This window comes from Haemorhous mexicanus, chromosome 1 (assembly GCF_027477595.1).
Source record: "Haemorhous mexicanus isolate bHaeMex1 chromosome 1, bHaeMex1.pri, whole genome shotgun sequence".
NCBI classification, from domain to species: Eukaryota; Metazoa; Chordata; class Aves; order Passeriformes; family Fringillidae; genus Haemorhous; species Haemorhous mexicanus.
The window spans coordinates 6,423,014-6,446,556 of NC_082341.1; the positions used below are offsets into that span (position 1 = coordinate 6,423,014).

Consider the following 23,543-nt stretch of genomic DNA (forward strand, 5'->3'; position numbering starts at 1 on the left):
GCAAAGGGTGATTTCTCCTCAGTTCAGAGCATCTCTAGGAACTGAAAAACACTGAGGGCTGAAGTCTACTAAGAAACATTTTCTTACACCTAAGCAGTTAAAAATATCCAGAGTAGGTAAAAGCCCTTCCAAGACAAGCCCTTCAGAATAATTATCTTTCACAGACATCTCTTGCTGTGCAAGGAAATGCACAGGAAAGCAAAGGCATCAATCAGATGTTATTACAGTCCTGCTGGTTAAAATAGAACCCATTTCTTCACCTGCACCACTGAAGAGGCTTTCAGGAGTCACAGGGGACATTTACTGACCCCTCCATCTGCAGCATGGTCCTGTCTGTGACAGGAAAAGGAGCTTCTGGAGCTGCTGCTGTGGTCTCAGATCTGTAAGCACTGCTTGCTGCCTGTCCAGAGGGGACAATACACAAGAACTGGAATCTAATGACATCTTATTAATTATTTTTCATGGCTGAGACCTCTAATGCGTTACATGAAGAGCCCTAGACTGAAGCTTTAGTTACACTATCCCTTTAATCTGGAACATGCCGCAGCGCTGCTGAGTCACCCCTCCTCTCTCCACCCTCATTTACTTACTCCTGTCCCTCCCTTATGCTGGAACAAGCATTTTTCTAGCTCTGTAGAAAACTGATCTGTATTAAAAACGACAAGATTTCTTTAGCTTTGTTTACTGCATCAGCACTGGCACTTGTGCCAGCACAAGGAGAGTGTGTTTTGATGGCACTGCTGTTTATTGGGGCTGGTGGGGTCACATCACAGCTCTGCCACTCACAAATGCACACTTCAGAGCTGAATTCCAGAAAGAAAGGGTGGGAATTCTCTAAACACAGTTTTGAGCCACTGAGGAGGCTGTTCTCCCTATTTTTGCTAGTCCTGTGTCCACAACATGTCAACAGCAGTTGTAATAATGTGAAAATGGAAAGCTTGTATGTGGTTATCTGAAAACTGCAAATTCATCCTGGCTTTCTGCACACTGCAGCATGCAGGCAGGCCCACAGCATCTGCATGAACAGGGACAGAAGAATTTGTGCTATAAAACAGATATAAAAAAATTACCAGTGGTTCAATTCTTATCTTTAAAAATACCTCGACCAGAGGGCTGAAGAATGTGCTCATGCAGACAAGTGATAGAGAGATGCCAGGATGCTTTTGGGCACCTCCCTGCCACCCCATCTCCCAGACGAGGCTGCAGTGTCTGTGCTGGAGCAGAACCTTGCTTTCACAAGGCTGCATCCATGTGGTTTCAGTGGCATTTGCAGGTAGCACACTGCCCACTCACCCTGCATCAGTTTCCTACCACAGACTCTCCCCTCCACACACCCTATGAAGAATGAGAGCCACTATTTCTAGTTGGAATTGCTCCATCTCCCACATGAGGCTAATCAGAGCTGGGCTGAGGTCAGCTCTGATGGCAGCAACCAGCACCAGGTTGTTGCTCTTAGGAGAAAGCAGCTGCTGCAGTTCAATACCACCTGGAATTGCAGGGAACAGAGTCAATATTTACCCAGTTAGAAAAGGTGCTGACAATGTTTTTCACAAGGTAAGAAAGTGGAAGAAAGTGTAAGTGGACAATTTCCATCATGTACTACAGGAATATTTTTAGTTATGAAAGATACCTGTAAGAAGGAAGTTTTCCCACATTTAGTTCAGAATTTAAATTCTAGAAAGGAGAAAAGTTCTAAAGGAAGTTTTTCATTACTATTATTACTATTATATTTACATTTTATAAGCAAACTGGAAACTGTTCACCTTTTACCTCCAAATTTACAAATGAAAAAATATTGTATCCCTTTCCTGCATTATTCCAGTGCAGTATTCAGGCTGGAAACACAGGAGAGAAGTCCTACCTACAGTATGCCATCAGCATAAGCCACCTTTAAATTCAGAGGAAAATAAGAATGCTCCTGGTTTGCACTAATCCCAAAGCATGTACATTCATACATGCGAAAGAACTCGGCACGAACTGCTAAAACCAAACTGATGTTGTAGGGTTTAATTTCTTCCATCTACAAGAATCTACAATTATAAAAGTCTCATCTTCAAACTTTACAGTACATTTACATTAGCAAATACCCCACAGCTTTCCTCGCTCCTCCGCTTCTGTACAAATCATATACAATAAAAAGTTTTGGGTTTTCGTTGTACAAACATCATTTTACACTTTAATACAGGTGAAAATATTGTCCTCTGGCACCTCATTTCCTCCGTGGTGCCTGTGTATGACAGGACAGAGCACTTTCAATCCATGCTTCCGAAATCTTCAGCTCAAGTAACGGACTGGTGAACAGGGCACAGCTTCTGCAACTCCAAAGTTTTAAATAATGAGAAAAATCTCCCACTTGTTTGTATAACAATCAACAGTTTATTAATGGATATGGTGAAATTTCAGCTATCCACCAAAGATGTGTAAAAAATTGTCATGAAAGTAAAAATAAATAAAGCTGCTTTTAAATCAGTCTTGTTTTACATTTCAGTTCAGAATGCAACATTGAACACAAAACTGTCATTGAAGTTTTAAAGAAGTCTACCGATACCCAAATTACAGCTTTTATGACAAATCTAATGAGAACTGAAACTGATTTGGTTTTAGGTTTAAAGACTTTCACATTCAAATACAGTGTCTCGTTTAGCACAACACTTCCTTTGACAGTGATGGGCAACAGTGATGACATATTGCTGTATTTTGACATAAGGCACTATGATATGAATATGCCATACACTTGCCTTATGCCACATATATCCATTGCTGACCAGTGACTTCTGTCAAATACAAAATGAAAAAGTTTCAGAATACAGTGCATTTTAATGAAGGACATCATGTGAAGTCTTCCAGCAAATGTTTTGAAGACATTTTGAAGAAATACGAGCCTACATTTTAACATAAGCTTTTGTCATGCTGCTTTTTTTGCGACATCACTGGGGGGAAGAGACTCATCATCCATCACTAAGTCCCAAAACACATTCTCAGCCATCCTGCTCTGTTCCACTGCAGTCACTGCTCTTGAGACAAACGACCCAGAAACTCTGTTCAAGTTCTCCTACAAATGTTTACATTCACAGCAGTCATTCACTCTCGTTCTCCTTTTGTTTGGCACCTGGAACAGAAGAGGAAAGCAGCTGTCATTTCCTTGGCCACACACAACTGGAGCAGCCCATTCCAATTGCTGCAACTTTCCCTGATCACATTACCAAAATCACACTCCTAAACACAACATTTATAAAGAATAAACTGCAGGATTGCTAAATGCCAATGTGAGACAGAGCGAGGGAGGCTCGAGACCATCACTGCTTTAATTTCACTGCTAAGTTAAAGTAACCCTTCTGGGAAGTTACTCCAAATGCCTCTGAAGATTCTCCCCAGCACATAAAAAAAATTTGTTTAAAAACTCCCAACTAAAAACCCACAGCCCAAACCTGTCCCTCAGCTTAGAGCCAAGGTTAATCATCATAACAGCCCCCAGAAAATGAGTCCTGCTGGAGCACAAACGATGGAAGAATTTAGTTTAACTACACTTTGTTGATGGACCCATTTTTCCTGGCTCAGAGGCAGATTTTGCTTACAGCAGGGATCTGAGAGACCTGTCCAGCAGGACTGTGCAGCATCTCACCTCTTCTCCAGATACTCAAACATGCTGGGCAATGACTGAACCCTGTGGTGAGCTTGGATTCAGCATCCAACTCTACAGAGTAAGAATCTCTTGCCAGAAACCTGGAGTTGCTGCTTGTAATGTATTATCAAACACTGAAAGATTCATTAAATGTTTTCACATCACAACTGTTAATTTTTTCCCAAACACAGGCTGCTCTCAATTCCTGCCAGTCCATAAATTTTCCTTTCCATCTGTGAAGAGAACTGGACAAGTGATTTATCTGGTGTTCTCAGGAGCAAAGTCACACTTCACACTCTACAAATCAGATTTACATGGCAGACATCCTCCCTGCATTAGACAAATTCTAGTCTAAAACTGGCCAGTTGCCTGTGGAAATGCAATCTGATGCTTAACTGCTCCCCAAAAAACCTTCCCTCACCTCCTCTCTTGCAGGGCATAATCCTGCCCTCTCTGTTGCTCTAACCCCTGTCCTGAGTACCAGACTGTTCTGTGGGCAGGTTCAGTGTGCCAGCCTGACTAAACTGCAGCTTTTTTGCTGGCTCAGTTTCCTGTTAGCTCAGGGATCCCAGAGCATGGTGCTGCCCCAGAGTGGGAGCAGGGACTGCCCTTTGCAATAATTCCAGAGCACTTTTAGCTCAGCTCAGAGTCCCAACATAGGTGTCCATGTGACTCCAGTACAACAAAGCTCTTGGTTTGTCAGCACCCAAATGCATCTTTTCTGTCTGAACTAAAATCTGCTCTCCTGGGATCCTGCTACCCTCCACTCATGGATGAAACTCCCTCCTCTGCCAAGAGTGGCTGCTTGTCTTTACACCTCCCTCTTCTTTCCCCAGGCAAGGATTTCATTTGACTCTGGGCTGATTTCCCATCCATGCTTTCACAGAGAGCTGGGCTCCTTGCTCTGCTCTTGCTCTTCCAGGTCATTATAAGGAACCAGATGGACTGACACAGCCTTACCTCCAGCAGTAAGGCTGATTGCTTCTCTTCAGAACAGAAATATTTCTATTTAAACAAGGTACATTGCCTTTTTTTTTTTTTTTTTTTTAGGTCTACAGAGGAAAAACCACTTTTATATAATTATGTTATCTAGCAGGGCAGGTAAGAGATTTCAGTTAAGCTCACATATTGACTTTTTTGGGGTTTTTTTTTTCTGAAGTATGTATCTGGCTCTATCTGTCTGATTTTTTTTTTTTTTTTTGAGGCAAAATGGTAATAATCCTCAAGACATTTTGCCTTCCTGACAGAGCCAAAACAGGGCTTTGCTTTAGTTCTTGTGACACTGAAGTAATTTATGAGGTTAAAGTGAAGTTAAATTAAAAACATAAAGCAGGTTAAGAAACTGGTCAAAACTTAAAACCAAAACCAAACTTAAACCCAGCCAAACCAAACCCTCACAACCAAGCAGCAGAAATAAACCTACTGCTGGATACTTTTGTTAAAAGGAACCTGGTCATGTTTAGACTGATTACCAGAGATTTAACCTGATCACAAGGGAGTTTGATACTGGAAGAGTTCTGGTGGGCTGAGGTGCCATCTCTGACTTAAGCTGTGCCAGCCAAGCACAGCTGGACAACAGCAAGGCTCCAAGAAGTGATTTTTTTAGTGGAAAACACAGCTGTGAGCACACTTGGCCACAGTACAGAAACTCAGAAGGTGCCCTGCTGTAGATGTTGTCTATACATTCAGCTTCATCCATTTAAAATATTAATCAACTTTTTTTTTTTCCCCCTAGAAAAGATACATGAACAGCAGGGACATTCATGAAGCTTCTGCACGCTCTCCTCAGTCACCAGGAGACTGACAGTTAATGTTCTCTCAGCTTCTTTTCCTGAGATGACTTGTGTGTTTAAGAACTAGAATCAGTTAGAAAAGCTGAAAATCAGACCTTTATCACTGGGCAATAGCTGAAACCCAGCAGGGACAGATCCATACCTGCAGGTGTGAGTACCAGAGCTTGTAGGATGTCAGAGAGGGAGATGATCCCCACAATGCTATCAGCTTCATTCACCACCACCAAACGATGAACCTGGAGCAGGAGAAGAGTCTCAGATATATTTATCTGATTTAAAGTAGGCAGAGCAAAGAAAAACAAACAAACAAAACCCCCAAAGTAAAGCAGCATGAAGACAAGTAGGAAAAAACAACCCAAAAATGGTTCAAAATGTCAGGAATAGCAATTCTCTCACAGCAACACAGCCATGCTTGCCCTACATAAATGAAAAGAGTGCATGTTTAAAAGGAACACAGCTGGCTGACTGGCAACAGAATCTGATGTGAAGTGACAGGTAAGATGAGATCTAGGTCTTGAAAATACTTCTGCTCTCAAAATGTGGCACTCACATCAAACACTTTTCCCCAAGTTACAGCCTCTGCCCAGCTCCAAAAAAATTAGATATAGTAATAAAATGGGGATTCCTTCTGAAAAATATTTCCTAACTTCCTCAGCAGAGAGACACAACACTAAAACTTGTTGTATTTTGACACCTCTGAGTTGGTTTTAATATAATTTTTCTCACAAGGATACAAAATGGAAAGTGAGTGCCAAATTGGTTTTAAAACAATTTGTTTTAAACAGACTGTTTAAGACAGAAACAGGATTCAATTTACCTATGCAAATAAACACAAGGACACAACTGGGAAGAAAGATTTATCAACAGTAAGACCATATTTTCAAACAATGATCTTATCCTTACAAACATCTTCTATGGAATATTTTACACCTCAAAACTTTTGTCCTAACTCTAGGGAAATTAGGTGGATACTCCTGTATCCTGAGGCTTTATTGGCCAGAGCAAACTGAGAAAAGCCACTGCAGAACCAGGGAAGTGTCTCTCTGAAGTTCAGAGCCTACTATATGTTTACTTTTACCCAGGTGAATTATTTCACTCCACTATTAAGTTGAGAGAAAATATTTTATTTTTGATAAAACTATGCTGGTGATGTTTTAAACAGGTTTATTTATTTCTGCATATGCACATATTTAATAATTTTATTCCTCTCTCAGTGTAATGAATTCAAGAAAAATGGATAATGTTTCATTTGTTTAATTGCTTCTAAGATCAAGCAGTTGTCTGGCAGCTAAAAATAGCTGTGTAGTAGTTTTGACTGACTCATTTTTACATGTAAGCTGAATGTGTTTAGACTGAAAGAGAGGGTAGGAGTTGTTCTTAAAACACAAATGTCTAAAGCTTCTTAAGATAGTAATAAAATAATCCAAGTTTGAAATCTGGGTATCAGGAATGCTAAAATTATTCAATTCAGGAGGAAGCTCAAGCAAATACTCAAAGTTTCAAGTAGAAATTGCTTAATGAGGTTCTAAAGGCTTCTTAACAAAGTGGAAGTTTTCCTCATGTCCAGTATATGCCTGGTTACAACCCTCAAAAATAAATAAATCTTGTAACTGATGAAGTTAAAGCATCTAAATGGAGCTCTGAGGTGGAGGATCACACCTCAGAGATGACTGAAATTGGGAATATTGATTTTCTTCTGCAGAGAAGCCTTATAGGGGAGGAAGACCTCCAAACTCATTCATGTCTGCATGTAAGGACTAACAAACAAGATAAACAGCACCAAAAGACTGGACAGCACAAAGATAAAAATTTACAAGAGCAGTTAGTGAAGGCTTCTTCACAAGAATTCACTTTATGGCCCTTTTTGACTGCATTTCTATGAGAGCAGTGCAGGATTCCATCATGCATCAAAATGAGTTGCACCCAGTAAATTTCCTGAGCCAAACTATAAACTGGAGTTTAACAAATGATTTGTTTGCAAAATTTATGACAGGCTTGGAAGAAACTTGGGAAAGCTTTGCACTCAGTTTAGGTAATGTCATAAAAGAAGAAATGCAAATAACTGAATATCATTACAAGTATACTGTGAAATATTTTGCACATCCCTATAAGCATCTAAAACTTGAGTGTATAGAGCAGACTGAGTTAAATATTAATTATTAAAAATTAATTAGATAATTAAAACATTGAATATAATAAATACCATATTATTAAATATAATTATTAAAAATACTTTCACCAAGTAATCAAAACAACTTAAAGAGGAAAAATTTGTACTGTTTATCAGTTTCGTAACACAAATTGTAACTTCTTCTGCAGGGACTCACCTCAGCCTTCACTATTCTATCCACAATAGTCTCCAGTGTTTCCAGCATACTGCACTTTACAACACCTTCAAAATACTGAGAGCGGTGCTGCAGGGCTTGTGTCACTGTGATATCTAAGTTATTATACGTTTTTTCAGCAGCAAGATTCTGCAAAAAAACAAACCCAGGCCACATCAGACAGCTCAGTACTTAGTAACAAAGCACTCCATAAAGTAAATATTTTGGCATCGAGCAGATAGGCATTTCTGGTCTAAGCTGAGTCCATTCCAAGTAACACATTAAACAAAGCAGATGCTCTTCAGCTTCAGATTGTGGGAGCTGTCAAGCACAGTGATGCTGAACACCATCTGACACCCTGGGTTCATTGATAAAACTGGGCATAGGCATTAGGCCAGCCAAAATCTTACTCTGTAGGTCACCTTTGGCTTGGTGTCACTCATCCTGCCTTTGCCATGAGTAGCAAATGTAAAGGTGAAGCTCTTCAGATTTCACACCACACAGAATATACAAGTCTTTGTTGTTTGTTTTTCATAGGGCTGGGGAAGGCACCAACTGTTCTGAACACCACCCACAGAGTAGATGTCAGTGGCTGAGAGCTAAGTGGAGAGCAAATTCATTCTTCACCTTCCTAATCTGTGGGCTCAAACTCCCTCTCCTGGACTCAGCTGGTGCTGTCATTCAGTGACAATTTGTGTGTCTGGGTGCACTTTAATAAGTCCTATAAGAATAATAACAATGAAACCCCATCCCCACCACTAATAGGAAGAGATTAAAAGAATTTGAAAGCTGACATTTTTCACTTTCATTCTAAGAACAGGATCATGCCTGCAGGGAGAGGACTCTGTCCAGACCTGCAAAAGCTTTCTGTAGGTGAGACCACTGTGGTATTTTAGAAGTGTTGGCACACCCTGGCCTACTGATTTTGCTGCTGAGGCACTGAAGGAAGAACAAAGAGAGAGCTTTTAAATGAAAGCACTGGACCAAGCAATAAAATTAAATTAAATTTTGGCTAGAAGATAATCAGGTCAAGTTTTTTGATTGAATTACACCAAACGTGACAAGACAGGTTCAAGGTGATCATGAACACAAAACCAATTTTAGTTAATTAATTTAACCAGGTCCTAATGAAGGACATTGAGAGGACATAAAAAGCCTCTGCAAACTGAAGTCACCCTACACACAATAACTGATGCAATATGAAGCTATTATATGTATATGAAGGAATACATCATTCCATTCCCAGGTTTCCCCAATCAAGAACCTAAAAATTAATTCAGAACTCTTAAAATGAAAGAAATCTATCAACTTAGCCAGCTGCACACACAGGCATAGCTTCAACCACCAAGAAAGGATATTAGCCACATGATTAAAAGTTAAAAATCACCATCTTGGAAATTCTGTTCACTGAAGATCAGATCCATACACTTCAGATTACAAATTTTTCCCTTCTTTTAAAGCTGAAGATCAGGCTGAAGCAGCCTGATGAAATCTGGAAGCTCAGAGGTGATTATCTTTTAAGAATAGAATCTTTCAGATTCTCATCTAGAATTTAGATTTATTTAGAAAGCTAATAAGCAAACTAGGACATGTGAGGAAAACACCAATAATAACCCCAATCAAGAGATGCCCTAACTCTTTCCCATGTTACTAGCTCGTGCAAACAATTATATCCTAAGAATTTTGTCTTTGTGGTGTGTTTATCCAATTCTCAATACATATTTCTTCCCAGATAAATGATCCAACATCTCTAAAAATCCAATTTGCTGCCTCATCACTTAAAATGAGAAGTGAAAAACGTAAGGAGCCCTCTTCCTTTTGGTGTCTTTCTAAAGAAGAATGGGAAATGAAGGAAACATGTCCTGCCTCAAAATTTAACAGAGTTACAAAATAACCTGAAACACTGAATCCACCAACTGGGAACTTTCATTGTCTTTGACACATCAGGTCATTCTCTCCACAGCTACTGCTGATTCCCTGACAAGCTTTTATGGCAGAACAGGATCCTACACAGAGAGAATCCCAAATAATGAAGACAAATGCCTAGAAATGACAGGCAAGAGCAGTGACATCACAGGATTTTCAGTATTAAGAACAATGCTTGCAGCCAGAGATATTTATAAGCTTAAACTATTTCCCCTTGGGACTATTCTCCATTTTACTGAATGCCTTCTAGGCAGTGTTTCAGACAGCTGGATTCTTCATTAGTGCAGCTAGTTGGTGACAACCTGGGCAGTGAAACCTCTTAGAAAATAATGGAGTTGTCAGATGCTGCCATTAGAAGGCAGGGGCACACAGCTGGGAGGGGGTAGGGATAAATATATATAATTTTTTTTCCAAGTTTCTGAAAGCCATGAGAACAGAAAAGCCCTTGCTCTTAGAGGCTGGTAAATGATGGCATGAATCTGAGAATGCAACTGGAATCTTGAGGGAAATCCTGGATTAGCTCTAAAGCAGAAGGAATACAGATGCAAGTTTCTGGAGTCAGAGACACAAAAGAATGGGCCAAGTATTTTTTACATCACTGAGGAGAAGGTCAACTGTACAAAGTACTCAGACTGCACAGAGAAATCTGCACTCTCTCTGAGAACAGACTGGTGTGGCAGCAGCTGGAGAAAGGAAATCCTCACTCAACAAGAACAGAACAGTTCAGCTGCGAGGGACCTACAGTGATCACCTGGCCCAAGTGCCTGACACTCCAGGGAGGAACAAAAGCTGAGGCATTTTATTCAGGGCACTGCCCAAGTGCCCCTTGAGCACTGACAGCCTTGGGGCATTGCCCACCTCTCTGGGAAGCCTGTTCAGTGTTCAGCCACCTCTTGGCAAAGCAGTGCTTCCTAAACCCCATCTGGAGCCCTGCAGGGTGGCTCTGGACCATTCCCAACATCCTGGATCCCAGGGAGAAGAGCTCAGCACCTCATTCTCCATTTCTGCTCCTCAGGAAGCCCCAGGAGCAATGAGCCCATCATCCCTGGGCCCCTTTTCTCCTCGTCAGACAAACCCAGAGTCCTCAGATATTCCTCCCAGAATATTCCTTCCAGCCTTTTCACCAGCCTTGATCCCCTCCTCTGGATTATGCCCAGCCAGATCTTATTTTGGGTAACATCCAAAGCAATAAAAGCCTTGTACAAATAGCACTACTAAGGATAACTGAAATAAAAGTAGTAATAAAAAAAATTATGTGCAGGTTGAATTGCATCTCTTTCATTCAGTTTGTTAATTACAGCCAAAGGAACAAAATAAAACTGTCATGTTAACAAATTAAATTTGCAAACTTGCTTACTACATATATTGCAAACATACTACAAACTTACTACATATTTAACATATACTACAAATTTACAAATATGCTTACCACATATAAAATATTTAATAGAATTTAAGAGATATACTTACTATTACATCAAATTTGGAATAAATATCTACAACTTTTCCTACAAAGAAAAGAAAAATGAAAGTTAAAGTGCTTAAAATACAGTATTAGTTTTCTTGCTTCCTGCTTTCATCTGTTATAATCACAAGAAAGAAATGATAGGTCAAGAAGGAAAGAAAAAAAAACAACTAAGCCCAAACAACCTATCAAAAAATAAAATTCTTCCAAGCCCATCAACCTACACTGTGCATTAAGTGGTTTTTTATATTTCTTTTCTTCCCCTTTTAAATTATTTTAAAATTTATTTTTTTTCTAAATATTTAATGAATTAATTAATAAATTATATTTAATTATTTAAATTACCTTTTAAATTTTTTTTTTTTTTACTTTTTCTTGTGTTTTCCCTTCCTTCCCAGCACCAGTCCAGGGCCCAGCAGCATTTCCCTCCCCACTCTGGTACCCACCTGACTCATCCACCACAGGCAGGGCCGATATCCTTCGCTCCACAAAGATATTCAAGGCTTTAATGATAGGAGTGTCTGGATGTATGAAGGCAATGTTGTGATAAGTTCCTATTCCAAGTTCATCCAGATTCTTCTTCATAAAGGCAGGCTTTGGCATCTCTGACATCTAGGGGAGGCAGAAGGAATGGATTTACTCTGACATTCACCCATCTGTCTGCAGACTCCAAGTGATGGTTACAGGTCACTGCAGTTTCCTGACTCCTGATTAATACAAAACCCAAACAACCTAAGGGGCTTCTGTTCAAAGCAGAAATTAAGAAATTAAATAACTCTGTTCAAAGCTCTAAATTAAGACAATAGAGCTAGGACTTTTGATCCATTTTTTTTTTGTAGTAACACATCACTAAAAGCTGTAGATCCTAAGCTATGTCGTTCCCACTAAAACTGGAGAGAGAAGATAGAAAACATTAATATGAATATTTATTCTGAATTCTTGTTGCTGTGTTTGGCCTCCTGTTCACTGCTGTGACTAGCATTACTACAGAGTAATGACAATCTCATCTCTGGGAGACAATTCCTTTTTCTTTTCATGTAAACAAACTCCTGAACCTGAGGAGATGTTCCAGAAACAACAGCAAATTACACCAATAGACAAGTCCTTGGTGTTTAGGTTTCTTTACAGGAGTAAAACAAAGTAAAGGTAAATTGTAGGCCTTATATCAAGCTTTAATTTCCCTGTTACCAATAAAAGATACACAAAGACACAATGAATTTGGAAATTCCTTATGAAATTTCTGCACTAACACTCTAATTACTTAATCATATCAGATGTCTACTGTGGGGAAAAAATCAATTAAGCACAGCATAGCTTTAAATACTTACAAAAAGCTGGAGGAACTTGAGGATTCTTTTATGGGTAAGTATATAAAGTGCATTTCCACTGACTGGATCTATAACTGGCAATCTGTGGATTTTGTTTTTGATCAACGAATATACAGCATCAAAAAGGCTGAGGAGAAAAACATTTTATTTTTTAATGAATTCTAGCTAACAACAAGTAAAGCCAAGTGATACATATGCACACATTTATAAATCCACATGAAGTCTATGTGGTAATTATTTGCATTACCTTTAATGCTATAAAAAACAGAAGTTGAGGGATTTCAAATTAACTTTTGCAGCTTTTTGCTTTGCAACACATGAATGATTATATGCTCATGGAAACCTAAATCCATTAAGAAAATGTCATGGAAAGTTCATTTTGTGGTATAAAGTATAGAAAAAAAAATTCTTCACAACTGTAAATTGTTTTTTCAGCAAGTGCAGTGATTGCAGCATCCCTGCACTCAGAATGGATCTTTTGTTAATAGACAGACTGTGAAGAATGGAGTTCCTGCACTTAATGAATCCCAATCCCAAATTTCTGTAGCATTTTTGGCAAAGGACATTTTTATGGCTACATGCAAATATGTGAATAACCCCAAACAATTACCTAATAATTTCACTGAATTATCACTGGGGATTGGCAAAAAGTTATCCTTAGGAGATCTAAAACATTCCCATGCACTGCAGACTAGGATTCAGCAACACTCCAACCTGTGCAAGTCTGCTCTTCTTACAAGGGAGACTTTTACTTTTTCCCTTGGTGTATTAAAACCATGATAAAGCAGCTGACCAACAACTGCAATAAATTAGCAAGTAGAAAAGTTGGTGAAACTCTGATGAACACCTACTTGCTGAAGGAGGCTTCTTCCCAAAGACAAGCTGTGGGTTCTGAGTCCATCCCAGGGATGAAATAGCCCCACTGAAGGTACACAGAGCCAAGACTCCCCCACTGCTGCAGAGCCCACTCCTGGAGTGAGTGTTTAACAACTCCCAAGTGCTGCAGACTGACTGCCCCACAACCCAAGCCCCTCTCTGGATCAGGTGTGAAGCTGACTTGCTGTAACCTTTTACAAAAGTTTTACTGCATCTTCTTTATGGCAAAGCTGCTCGTGCTGCACTCTGACTGAAAACAATTATGGCCATTGTGTTGTCTTAATAATATTATTTGCAACCTGCCACCATTCAAAATACATCCCTCATGACTGAATTGAATGACTTATTCATGATTAAATGGCAATTCCATATCATTACTGGAGCTCCCTTCACCAGGGCACAAACAATCCTGGTGCACAAACTGAAAGCAAGAACCAGAACTTCAGCCTCCAGTTCAGCAATTCAGTAGTGCTCAAGATTTAAGAGATCAACTAAATCTCCCTCTCAAGTTATTTATTACATAAGATATGATGACAGTTTAAAAACTATTTCTTTCAACTTCCATCAAGAAGAAAAGGACAGTCATTTATATTCTAAGAAACAGCCTTACAGTAGAGCAGAACAAACCACAGAAGTATTGTCTCTCCTTCAGTTAAGGGAAGTTACTTCCCTTGAAAAGGGCTTTAAGTTCCCAATACTGTGACTGCTGAGAACAAGACAGCTGAAGAGCTCTAAATGTTTTGATTTTCAGGAAATAAAGATGACCTGCAGGTTAGCTTGAAGGGTCATCCTATTGGCTGTTTTGCATTTTAATTTTGACCCATGTCTAGCTCATTTACCAGAACAGTTATGCTGATAAACCACAAAAGTTCAATTTAAAATTCCCTTCTTAGGATAATCAAAGAAGTCTTCACTCACAATTAAAAAAAGCTCTCACCCCTTCTTGATTATATTAAAAGACAGTCCTTTATTGTACTGTAGTTTACAAAACAAATCGTTTCTTCTTACATATATAGAGGCCTTAAATTCAGAGTTGAGACAGCGTTAGTGTATTTCAAGTTAAGCAGAGTGAACAGTGAAATCCTACCTTGCATCTGGGGAGATGTTCACTAAAGGTTTAAAAGTCTCTTGTAAATAAAGCTCTGTGGTTAGAAAATTAATAGACTGTTACCACTTCAAACGAAAACATCAGCTTTTTTAAGAAAGCATTTCATGAATTCATTCATACAAAATTAAGTGGCAGACAGCAATTTACAGTTAGTTATTCTACCATTTATGCACAGTGCTCTATATTGACATTAAAAAGACATGAAATTTAAAAGCAGGACTAAGCTTGATACCAGCAGAGGTCACTGCAATTACAAGAAATAATCCTTTACTCCTCCTGGTTCTGTGTGTGCTGCACACAGATACCTCCATGTATCCCTCCATGGGATGCACACTGCTTTGTACATGGAGCTGCCTCCCTGCATTCAGCACCTCTGGTCACACCCAGAGTTTTGCAAGAATTTCTGGCTGCCGTGTGCAGCTCACTCAGGCACAGCTCTGTTCCTTCCCACTCCACATATGCCTCACTCCACTGGCTTCTTTCCTTTCTTAAAGAGCCATGAACGAGGGGCAAGGTGTTACACAGCCCAGATCACCAGTCCATGGCTGTTTCAGATAGAAAAATAAGGAATAGAAGCCCAAAGAGAAGCTTTTACTATTTCTGCTTTCATTATAAAAATATGTGGAGAGAAGTCTATGATGAATTCAAAATCCACTATACTGAAAAACATCAGAACCTAGCAAATTATCAACCAAGTGGTAAATATTCTTACCCCTCCAGGTTTCTATCTTGTGCTCCTCCAATTCATAAATCTGAACCTACAATGAGTAGATGGAAGTTTAAGTTGAAGTAATTTCATTTGAAACCCATCATTAACACTGTAAACATCTGAATAATTTTATTTCACTGCTGAAAATCTAACAGAGTAAGAACAGTCCAACACAACATTTCTTGTAACAAGGAGAAAGGGTGCAATGCTGCCCCTACTGCAGAGTACAATTCTGGATTTACCATTTCAGGGGACAGGAAAGCCTTTTACTGCTCCAGGTTTGCAGTCCAGGTATTTTCTGGACTCGGAGACATCATCTCAATGATTTTTACCACCTTCAAACAACCATCCAGGGTAAACCCTGGGGGGATTCCTCACACACCCACACCAGTAAAAAGCTTACCCTGATCACCTGACTTCTTAATGCCAACAGAATAAAGTTACCTCATCACTAACAAGCAAGAGCATTTCTTTTAGAGAGAAAACACCTGGATGTTCCTCACCATTCAGTGGTGGATATTGTCTGGCACATCAGTAGCAAGGTGCTTCATACTGCATGTCCTGATGCTTTCAGGAAGAGTGACTAAAATACTTTAAGAATTATATTTTCTGCATAATGTCACTTACTGAAACTAGAGAATTCCCTGATGTGACATTTATTTTTCTTACAGAAGACTGCATCAGTCACTTAAGTAAGATATTGTCCCTTCTCAGGCTTCTCCTCTTTCCTGCTGCCAGTTTAAGCAGAAGCTATGAACAGGACCTTAGACAATGTAAATGAGTGAGAACTCATTAGGCAAAGTCTCATGAAAAATCAGTAATATTGATGCAGAGGGTAATTACAACACAGAAACAATTTTAAACAAGTTACCAGCGTGCAAGCACTTTTCATTTGTTCCTCCCCCCACTCCTTGTCAATCCCCAAGGAGAAAAAAAGGATTCTTTAACATGAAGAAAGGACAGTGCACCTCCCTACTGGCATCTGATGAGAATTTCACTTTAAATTTTAAAAAGTAACATGAGCTTTGAGAAGGCAAATACATCAGAGGTCTGCTCCATCCAACTGTTCTTGATTTTTTAGCTAGTAAAACACAGTACATATGTTTTAATTGTGGGGTGGGGGGAATTGTGATTTGTCAGGAGCAAGAAAGGGATGTAAATGTTTGTATGAACATGCAAGCTAGAGAATTTCATCAACTGACTGCCAATGGGAATTTCAAATTACAGTTAATTGAAGTCAACAGATCTCCAACTGATTGTGCAATTCAGCCATGTAACTAAAATATTTGCATACATTTAACAAGTTTAACTTGTTTATTCTATACCATCACTCCAAGAACAGTAATTTTTTACAGCATCCAAGCCTTTGTAAGTTTACCATGCAAAGACTAAAATAATAATGACAATCATCATAAATCTTTCAGTCTGGTCTATCAGTCTCTGTACTGTATGGCAAATGATCAAATTAGAGCTTAACATCATACTTACCATAGGAGACTTATAGTATCTATGCAGTATGTTAATGAAATCTGTAATTGTTAACATTCCTGTAACAAGTGATACATAAAAAAAAGCTTTTTAGATATACACTGAACATACAGAACTTTCAGCTATTTCTCTATTTTTCTCTTTCAGCTATTTATGTTCACAATATATAATATGACAAATGTTAAATCCATGTAAAATACTACTAGTATTGGACTATTTAACAGTAGGATTTCAAAACCACAGAAAAAAACCACATCTGAAGCAATATTCAATATTATAACCCATGTGCTTCTCCTCACTTTCAATCTGACTCAAAAAACCCCTTGAATTCAGACCACATCCACCCCCAAAAGCATGGAAGGAAAAGAGGGGGTTTAGAATATCTTTCCAAGCTGGAGAACTATTCTTGCCTTTTATTTTCTTTTTGAATAAGAGACATTTTCATTATGTACTTGCCAAGTCAGGCAGACTCCTAGACTCAAATGAAGGAACAGTATAATACATTTTTCTTGACTATTACTTATTACAGAACTTCATTCAATCATTTCCATGGTAATCTTCAATGCCTGTATGGAAATGTGACTTTTCAAAAGAAAAAAAATAGCACATCCATTCTGTATTTATATTTTAAGCACCAACACCAAGCTATGCAATATAATATTGATGATTAGTTTAGTTACCTGAAAATATTAATCTTTTTTGAGCTTTCAAGTTCTAGATTTGAGAAGATGCAATTGCTCCACTGTTTACTACTCCTACATCTAAACTGAAGAAACTAAGAAACGGGGAAGGGAAAAATTAATCTGGAGGTCAGCTTTAAATCAGTAGAGCTTAATTATAGACAGAACATGAAATGAAATCAAATTAAAATAAAAAACAAAAACACAGCCCTCCTATGGTGTATTGCAAGACTGCTTCTCCCCACTTGGATTTCAAGTATTTTAACAAATGCCTTTTTAAGTATCTACCATTCATTTCCAGGAATCCTCCATGTTCCAGGTCACAAGAAATACATATAATTCTATTTGTCACTGCCACTGTGACCCCATTTTCTAACTGAAAGAGATCTAGTTTAGGAAGATTATTGTTGTGGTAATTAATGACATGATTTTTTAAAAAGCACTACACAGATCTAATGTTTTTCATCCAACATGGGACATCTCTGTAGCTCCAGTTCTGGCTTTAGAGATCCTCACTGCACCTCAGTGAGCACAGGCAGAGACACCCTCCTACTGCACTTGTATCAGGATACTGGACTATCACATTATTCTCTTTACAGTTCCTGTCTTCAAATTTTCCTTTCTGTGACCATTGTGTTTATTTTTAAATATCCAGTGAAGTGCCAATATTAGAGACTGAATTTCAGAAGCATCATGATTTTCTCAAGGCACAGCAATGCTGTGAAAGCTAGCACCATTTTACTCCTCACAAGGAGGGAAAAGAAACTCTCTTTGCCAGTATTTCTCTAGGATGTTATGTGATGGCCAGGCTCAGACCACCTTCTGGAACAATAAAGCACCTTGGAAATTCAAGTAATCCTGAAAAATGTCAGAACTACTTACCTACAAAACTCTGTTTTTTACTCTCCCACAGTGGAGCTGCTCTCACACCGTTTGCCACCAAGGCAAAAAAAGCTTTCTTTACCTAAAAAAAAAAACCAACAAAATAAATTTCAATTTTTTGCCTTGATTTAACATACCAGACACCCTCAGAAGGTTTCCCCTTTCACCAGGAAAAAACCCAAAAGCAGTATAACAGGTAGCTGGCATTCAAAACAGAACAGAAACCACAATGCCAAATAAAACCCTTCAACCTTTACCTTTTAAAATGGTTAAAAAGCTAGAAAAAGTTTAGCAAAAACAGATCTGTTTTTCTTTTATTTTGTGAATACTCTAAATTAAAGCTTCTGATATACCCACGAACTAGAGAGGGCCTTACATTTAACACATGAAGACTGTGCTATGTTCTAGTCAATGTTTACTACAGCAAGCTGTTAAAAATATGAGATTGAAACAACATCAGTTCCATGTCCCCTACAGCTTTTAGACACCTGATTTATTCAAATTAAAAAGAGTTTGATTATTCGAAATATGACTGAAAGTTAAAAGAATTACCTAGCCTGTTTTGCTGCTAAAGAAATCAACCAAGTACTGCAAATTTTTAATGACTGAATCCTCCCCAGAATCAGAGGTTACAAGGTCATGGTGTCATTCTGGAAAGAAACAGTTCCCTGTGAACTCTGGCTCTCTGAAAAGGAAGGACTTGGGCACTGGTGCACCTCAAAATCCTGATCTGGTGATGTGCTGGAGTATGACACCCTTCCTGTCCTGCCCACACCCTAAACAGGCTTCCTATGGAAAACACAATACAGAAGGGATGGTTCTTGCCCAAATCTTGACCTGGCACAAAACCAGAACACAACCAATCCTTATTTCTGTACCCATGAAATTTGTCCTTGGTCCAAATAACACAGAATTGCAATTGCTGGATGACTGCACTCTGAACAGAGCATGATTTCACATCAGTATCTGACAGGTCTACCTTAAATTATGTGCCAAGGGATCCTCTCTACATCAGATTAACAAGAATAAAAGGGCTTCACAGTCAATGGAATCAGCAGCCAATAAAGCAGAGGCAAGGAAGGATGTAGGCAGTGATCTGTCTTTCTTGCTACATCTATGCAGCCTGACTGCTTCCTCCCTGACCATGAGAAGCAAATCCACCCTCCAGACATCAGCAGATGGCAGATCTCAAAGCTGCCTCCTGACTTTGGAGATCATTAATGAACAGGAAAAACCATCAGCCATCATCCTTTAACTGCACTGAAACTGAAGAAGCCACATGGGGAAAAACAACAACAAAACCCCAGGACCACAAGTAAGACTAAATCCACAGGATTTATCTAGAAAATGGTTGAACAGAAAGGTGCCAGAGGTGTGCAGCCACCCTGCTGAATGAAACAAGGAGGAGTCAGCCTAAACAAACATTACCAAATCCACCACAGGAGCATCCTAACTCATGAGGGAGACTGAAACCACAAAGAAACCCTCCTGGACAGACACATGAAGTGTTCCCACATAACAGCATCACACCGAGTTAATGCAGCAAAAGCAGGGAGCTATTTGGGGAGCAGATACAAGACAGATGTGAGCTCACACAGACCAGCTCCAGCCTGGGGCAAAATAAGTTCTAAACATTCTTCATCAAAAAAAGGGGAAAGCACCTCACACTGCCTGAAACCTTGAGCCATCACACAAGGTCACAGTCACTGTCAGCTCATGTCCCCAGTCTTTCACAAGAGAAAAAGATGTTCAAGGCTGGCTCAGAGGCAGAAGGCAACAGCTAACCTATGGAGGCCAGGAGGGAATAGCTTTCTCCCAGATAGCAATCATGCAACACAACTCCTCCAGCAAGTTTACAAACCCTGTAATTGATAACCTGGAAGAGAAGCATGCCCCTGGCAGAAAATGTGTAGAAAGCCAACCACAGCACTTCAGGCAGTCTCCAAATTCCTGCTACTACTTCTTTCCCAGACACAGCAGCAGCAAAGAACACCAGCTAGCACCATGCTCAGATGGGTGAGACAGCAAGGCTGAGGTCGTATTTTAGACTCAGAAAAGACACTTCAAGAGAGAGAGTTCCAAAGATAAACTACTCAAGATGCTGAGCTTGTAGACAATCCAGAAGGAAAAGAAAGGATTCTTCAAAGGATAAGTTCTTGCCCTGATTCTGCTGTATGATTTACTTGGAAGTTCTTTGCCTCCAAGAATCACAAGAATCTTCAGTTAGGTGCCATCTTGTCTAGCTTTAAAAGACACATTTTGGAAAATCTGGGCAGATAAAATCTGCTGAACAGATACAGCTACTAAGAGAGCTCAGAATTAAATCCTTCATGAAAGACAAGGATTTTAGCTTAAGCACTAGAATATCAAACATCTTATGTAACAAATCACTGAAATTTAGTAAAGAAATACTTAAACTCAACCCCCTGGGCTGTCCTCCTAGACCACAGCTCAAGTGACACTGCAATTGTTGCCTTCAGCTGTATTGTAGAAAGTGTTACATGGTCACCTTTTAAATAAAGTAACAATGCCATCAAGTTCTTAGTATCTGTCTCTTATTTAAGTAAGGTAATTACAATGCAAAAACCATCTTAATTCTTATTTGCTAAAACTGCTTGCTAGTGCAAACAGATACCCATCCACTCACACTTCCCTGCAGTTTCTGTGGTTGACCAATTTCAGTTGCCCAAAGGACTGCTTGGTGGCCAGCCAAAGCACAGGGCTGTGGAGCTGGGCTTCTGTCCAGCACTTTTAGATGTCTCAGTGATGTTCATGCAGAAAACACCCACAAGGACCTTGCTTTCTGATGATATATAGTTAGCAGCCTTTGAAGATCTCTACCATGTCCCATCTCTGGACCTCCAACAGCGTCTTTAATTCTCGAGCCCACAGTGTTGGACTGGCCTGACCTTCACAAACCCATTGTTCAGCAGCCAGAGCCCCTAGATTGCTGCTGTTCAACACCAAGTACAAACACTCTTTAAACAAAGCACTTTTGTTCTCATTAACCATGTCCTAACACACACAATGAGCCACTAAAAATGGGATTTATCCACCCAAACTGAGTGGTTGTTCTGACATTCACCCTGACTTCACAGTCAGCTGGGGCACAACTCAGGAGCCCTCCAGGGACTAAGCTGTATCCCACAGATGCCATCTCCCCCCCACTAAGATGTCTAGACATTTGCAATTAGGAGAGCTATCCTACTTTGTGTGACTGTCTTCTCCAAGATTCTGCCCTTTAAGTAGAAGAGTCACATTTCAGCAAAAGAATACAGCAACTAAATCCTAGATATATCACAGATCACCTCAACAATAGCTGCTATTCCACTACACTGAGCACAACAGGAACAAGCTTTTCCTACAGGAACTCATTACACTGTGAATATGCTGAATAAAAGAACAGAGTAATTTGGGTTAGACACAGCCTCTGGAGGTCACTGTTCCTGCACACCATTCAAGCATTTCCACTGCAAGTCTGAAGGAGGACAAAGCCTCTTCCAATACAACAGTCATTACCAAGAAAGCAAGAGACCCAGACACAAAAGTCCTGTTTTCCAGGTAGAATGCTTGGAAAACCTTGTCCCTTACAGTTAGTGAGCTCCTAAAATAGCTGGATTACTGGGCAGTGACACCAGAACAGGGGCAGAGGATTTTACCAGACTGCAGAATAAATTTTTTCTCACTGCTGGGAAACACTGAAAGGGACACTCCTCCTTACCAGATACCAGGGATTTTACAAGCCCTTGCAGAAATGCTCTCCCCAGTAAACATCTGTGAATGAGGGAACCCACCTGAAAGGAAAACTGAGGATGAGCTAGTTTCCAAAAATTCCGTGTTTGTACAACACTCACGTTTGTTTTACCTAACACTGCGTTATGGAAACTGTAACTATGTCCATAAGTAACCAGTGGCTTCAGACTTCTCCTCCAGGACTGCCCCATAAGGCAAGGAGGGTGACTGCTGCTGTTGAAGTATTTGACTTCATTTGCCTTGCAAAAAGATTCCTGTCCTTGACAAATGGTTGTGAGAAGAGAGCTCTCACAATTTCTGGTGCTAAAGGGTCAGAGCTGAGCAGAGAATCCTACTGAGCTGAAAAACACAACTCGGCACCACTGCCTTGTGACAAAATTCACTGAAAAGGTTCAAAGGTGGCAGAAGTAAGAAACAAAGCTATGGAACACCTTCAGATATGCCAGTACCAAGCAGGAGGATGATGCAAATCATTATTCAGTAGCAAAGACAGCATTCAAAAACCTGCCAGGACTTTTGTGGTGCGGCTGCCATCAAAAGGCAGGATGATAAATGTTTTTGTGTTTCACTGGATAAGCCAGCATCAGCCACTTGCCTGGCAAGCCCCTAAGTAACCCCAGGAAATGTCTATTTTATCAGATCTCAACAGAAAGGAAGAAGCTCCTTCTTACAATCTTTGGCACAGAGCTTCCATAAAAGCAGTACCAGACCCAGCTGATCCCTGACATTTTTATCATCTCTGATTCCTGGTGGATGGATGCTCTAAAGTGACATAGAACATTCATCATTTTCACTGGCTAAGTTGACAAATTCCCAGCTTATTTTTATTCCCAACTATTTTTAAGGGCACAAAACTAGAGAGGACAAATACCTCCAAAAATACACATGCAGACCACAGTATCAAACCCAAATCTTTCAGGCAGTCCCTGAGAAACAACCACCCTTCCTAGCATAACAAAGTACAAAGTTTGACATAAAGCTGAAAGGAATTTACAAGAAGAAGGCATCCAGTCTTAGCAGACTTGGTAAGAATAACTGAACAACTAAAGGAGAAGGCTGGATTTCTACACCAACACACTCACATGTTTTAAGTACCATGGAGGGGCTTCTCAATGGCTTCTCCTTGCAAAGGGAGAAAAGTTTAATAATTTCAAAGGAAAACAGCATTATCTCTATCTCCACAAAGTCACTCCAGACACAGACTTTGTTCTCCCTGTTAAGAACATGAAGGTGGAAGAAAAAGTTACTCTGAGAATTCCTTCTTAAGAGGCCAAACACTCTCATCTCAATACTTCTTACCAGGCAGGTCTCTGCTGTAACAGGAAAATCATCAGGGCTCTGCTGCAACCTTTGTACAGCATAAAACCTGGGCAACCCACACTTTATTCCCTTGGTTCAAGTGTGTTTATGAGCCAAGACTCCTGAATGAGGCAACAGCTCCTAGCCAAACATAAACTGGACTGTGATTCTTTAAGTAGCATGGCAAGTGCTCTGGCTGCCCAAATCTTAGCAAGTCTCCAAGAGAGGAAAAAGAAAAAAGCTTCTGCAGGTAAAGCTGATGGTCTTGCTCCATAAGACAGGTGTGTAGC

General features: G+C 39.7%; 1 protein-coding gene across 7 annotated transcripts in view; it reads right to left on the bottom strand.

Moving 5' to 3' along the window:
- Positions 1–1,992: 1,992 nt before the first annotated feature.
- PRKAG2 (protein kinase AMP-activated non-catalytic subunit gamma 2) overlaps positions 1,993–23,543 on the bottom strand; it is a 214,294-nt gene continuing 192,743 nt past the window's right edge. For all 7 annotated transcript variants that reach the window (XM_059839248.1, XM_059839266.1, XM_059839257.1 and 4 more), the window contains 10 exons: positions 18,202–18,283; positions 16,640–16,698; positions 15,155–15,200; positions 14,422–14,476; positions 12,459–12,585; positions 11,577–11,742; positions 11,136–11,173; positions 7,743–7,889; positions 5,558–5,651; positions 1,993–3,109 (listed from right to left, as the gene is read on the bottom strand). In XM_059839248.1, coding sequence (XP_059695231.1) covers positions 3,078–3,109; positions 5,558–5,651; positions 7,743–7,889; positions 11,136–11,173; positions 11,577–11,742; positions 12,459–12,585; positions 14,422–14,476; positions 15,155–15,200; positions 16,640–16,698; positions 18,202–18,283 — 846 coding nt within the window. In that variant the 3' untranslated portion in view covers positions 1,993–3,077. The remainder of the gene's footprint in view (positions 3,110–5,557; positions 5,652–7,742; positions 7,890–11,135; positions 11,174–11,576; positions 11,743–12,458; positions 12,586–14,421; positions 14,477–15,154; positions 15,201–16,639; positions 16,699–18,201; positions 18,284–23,543) is intronic.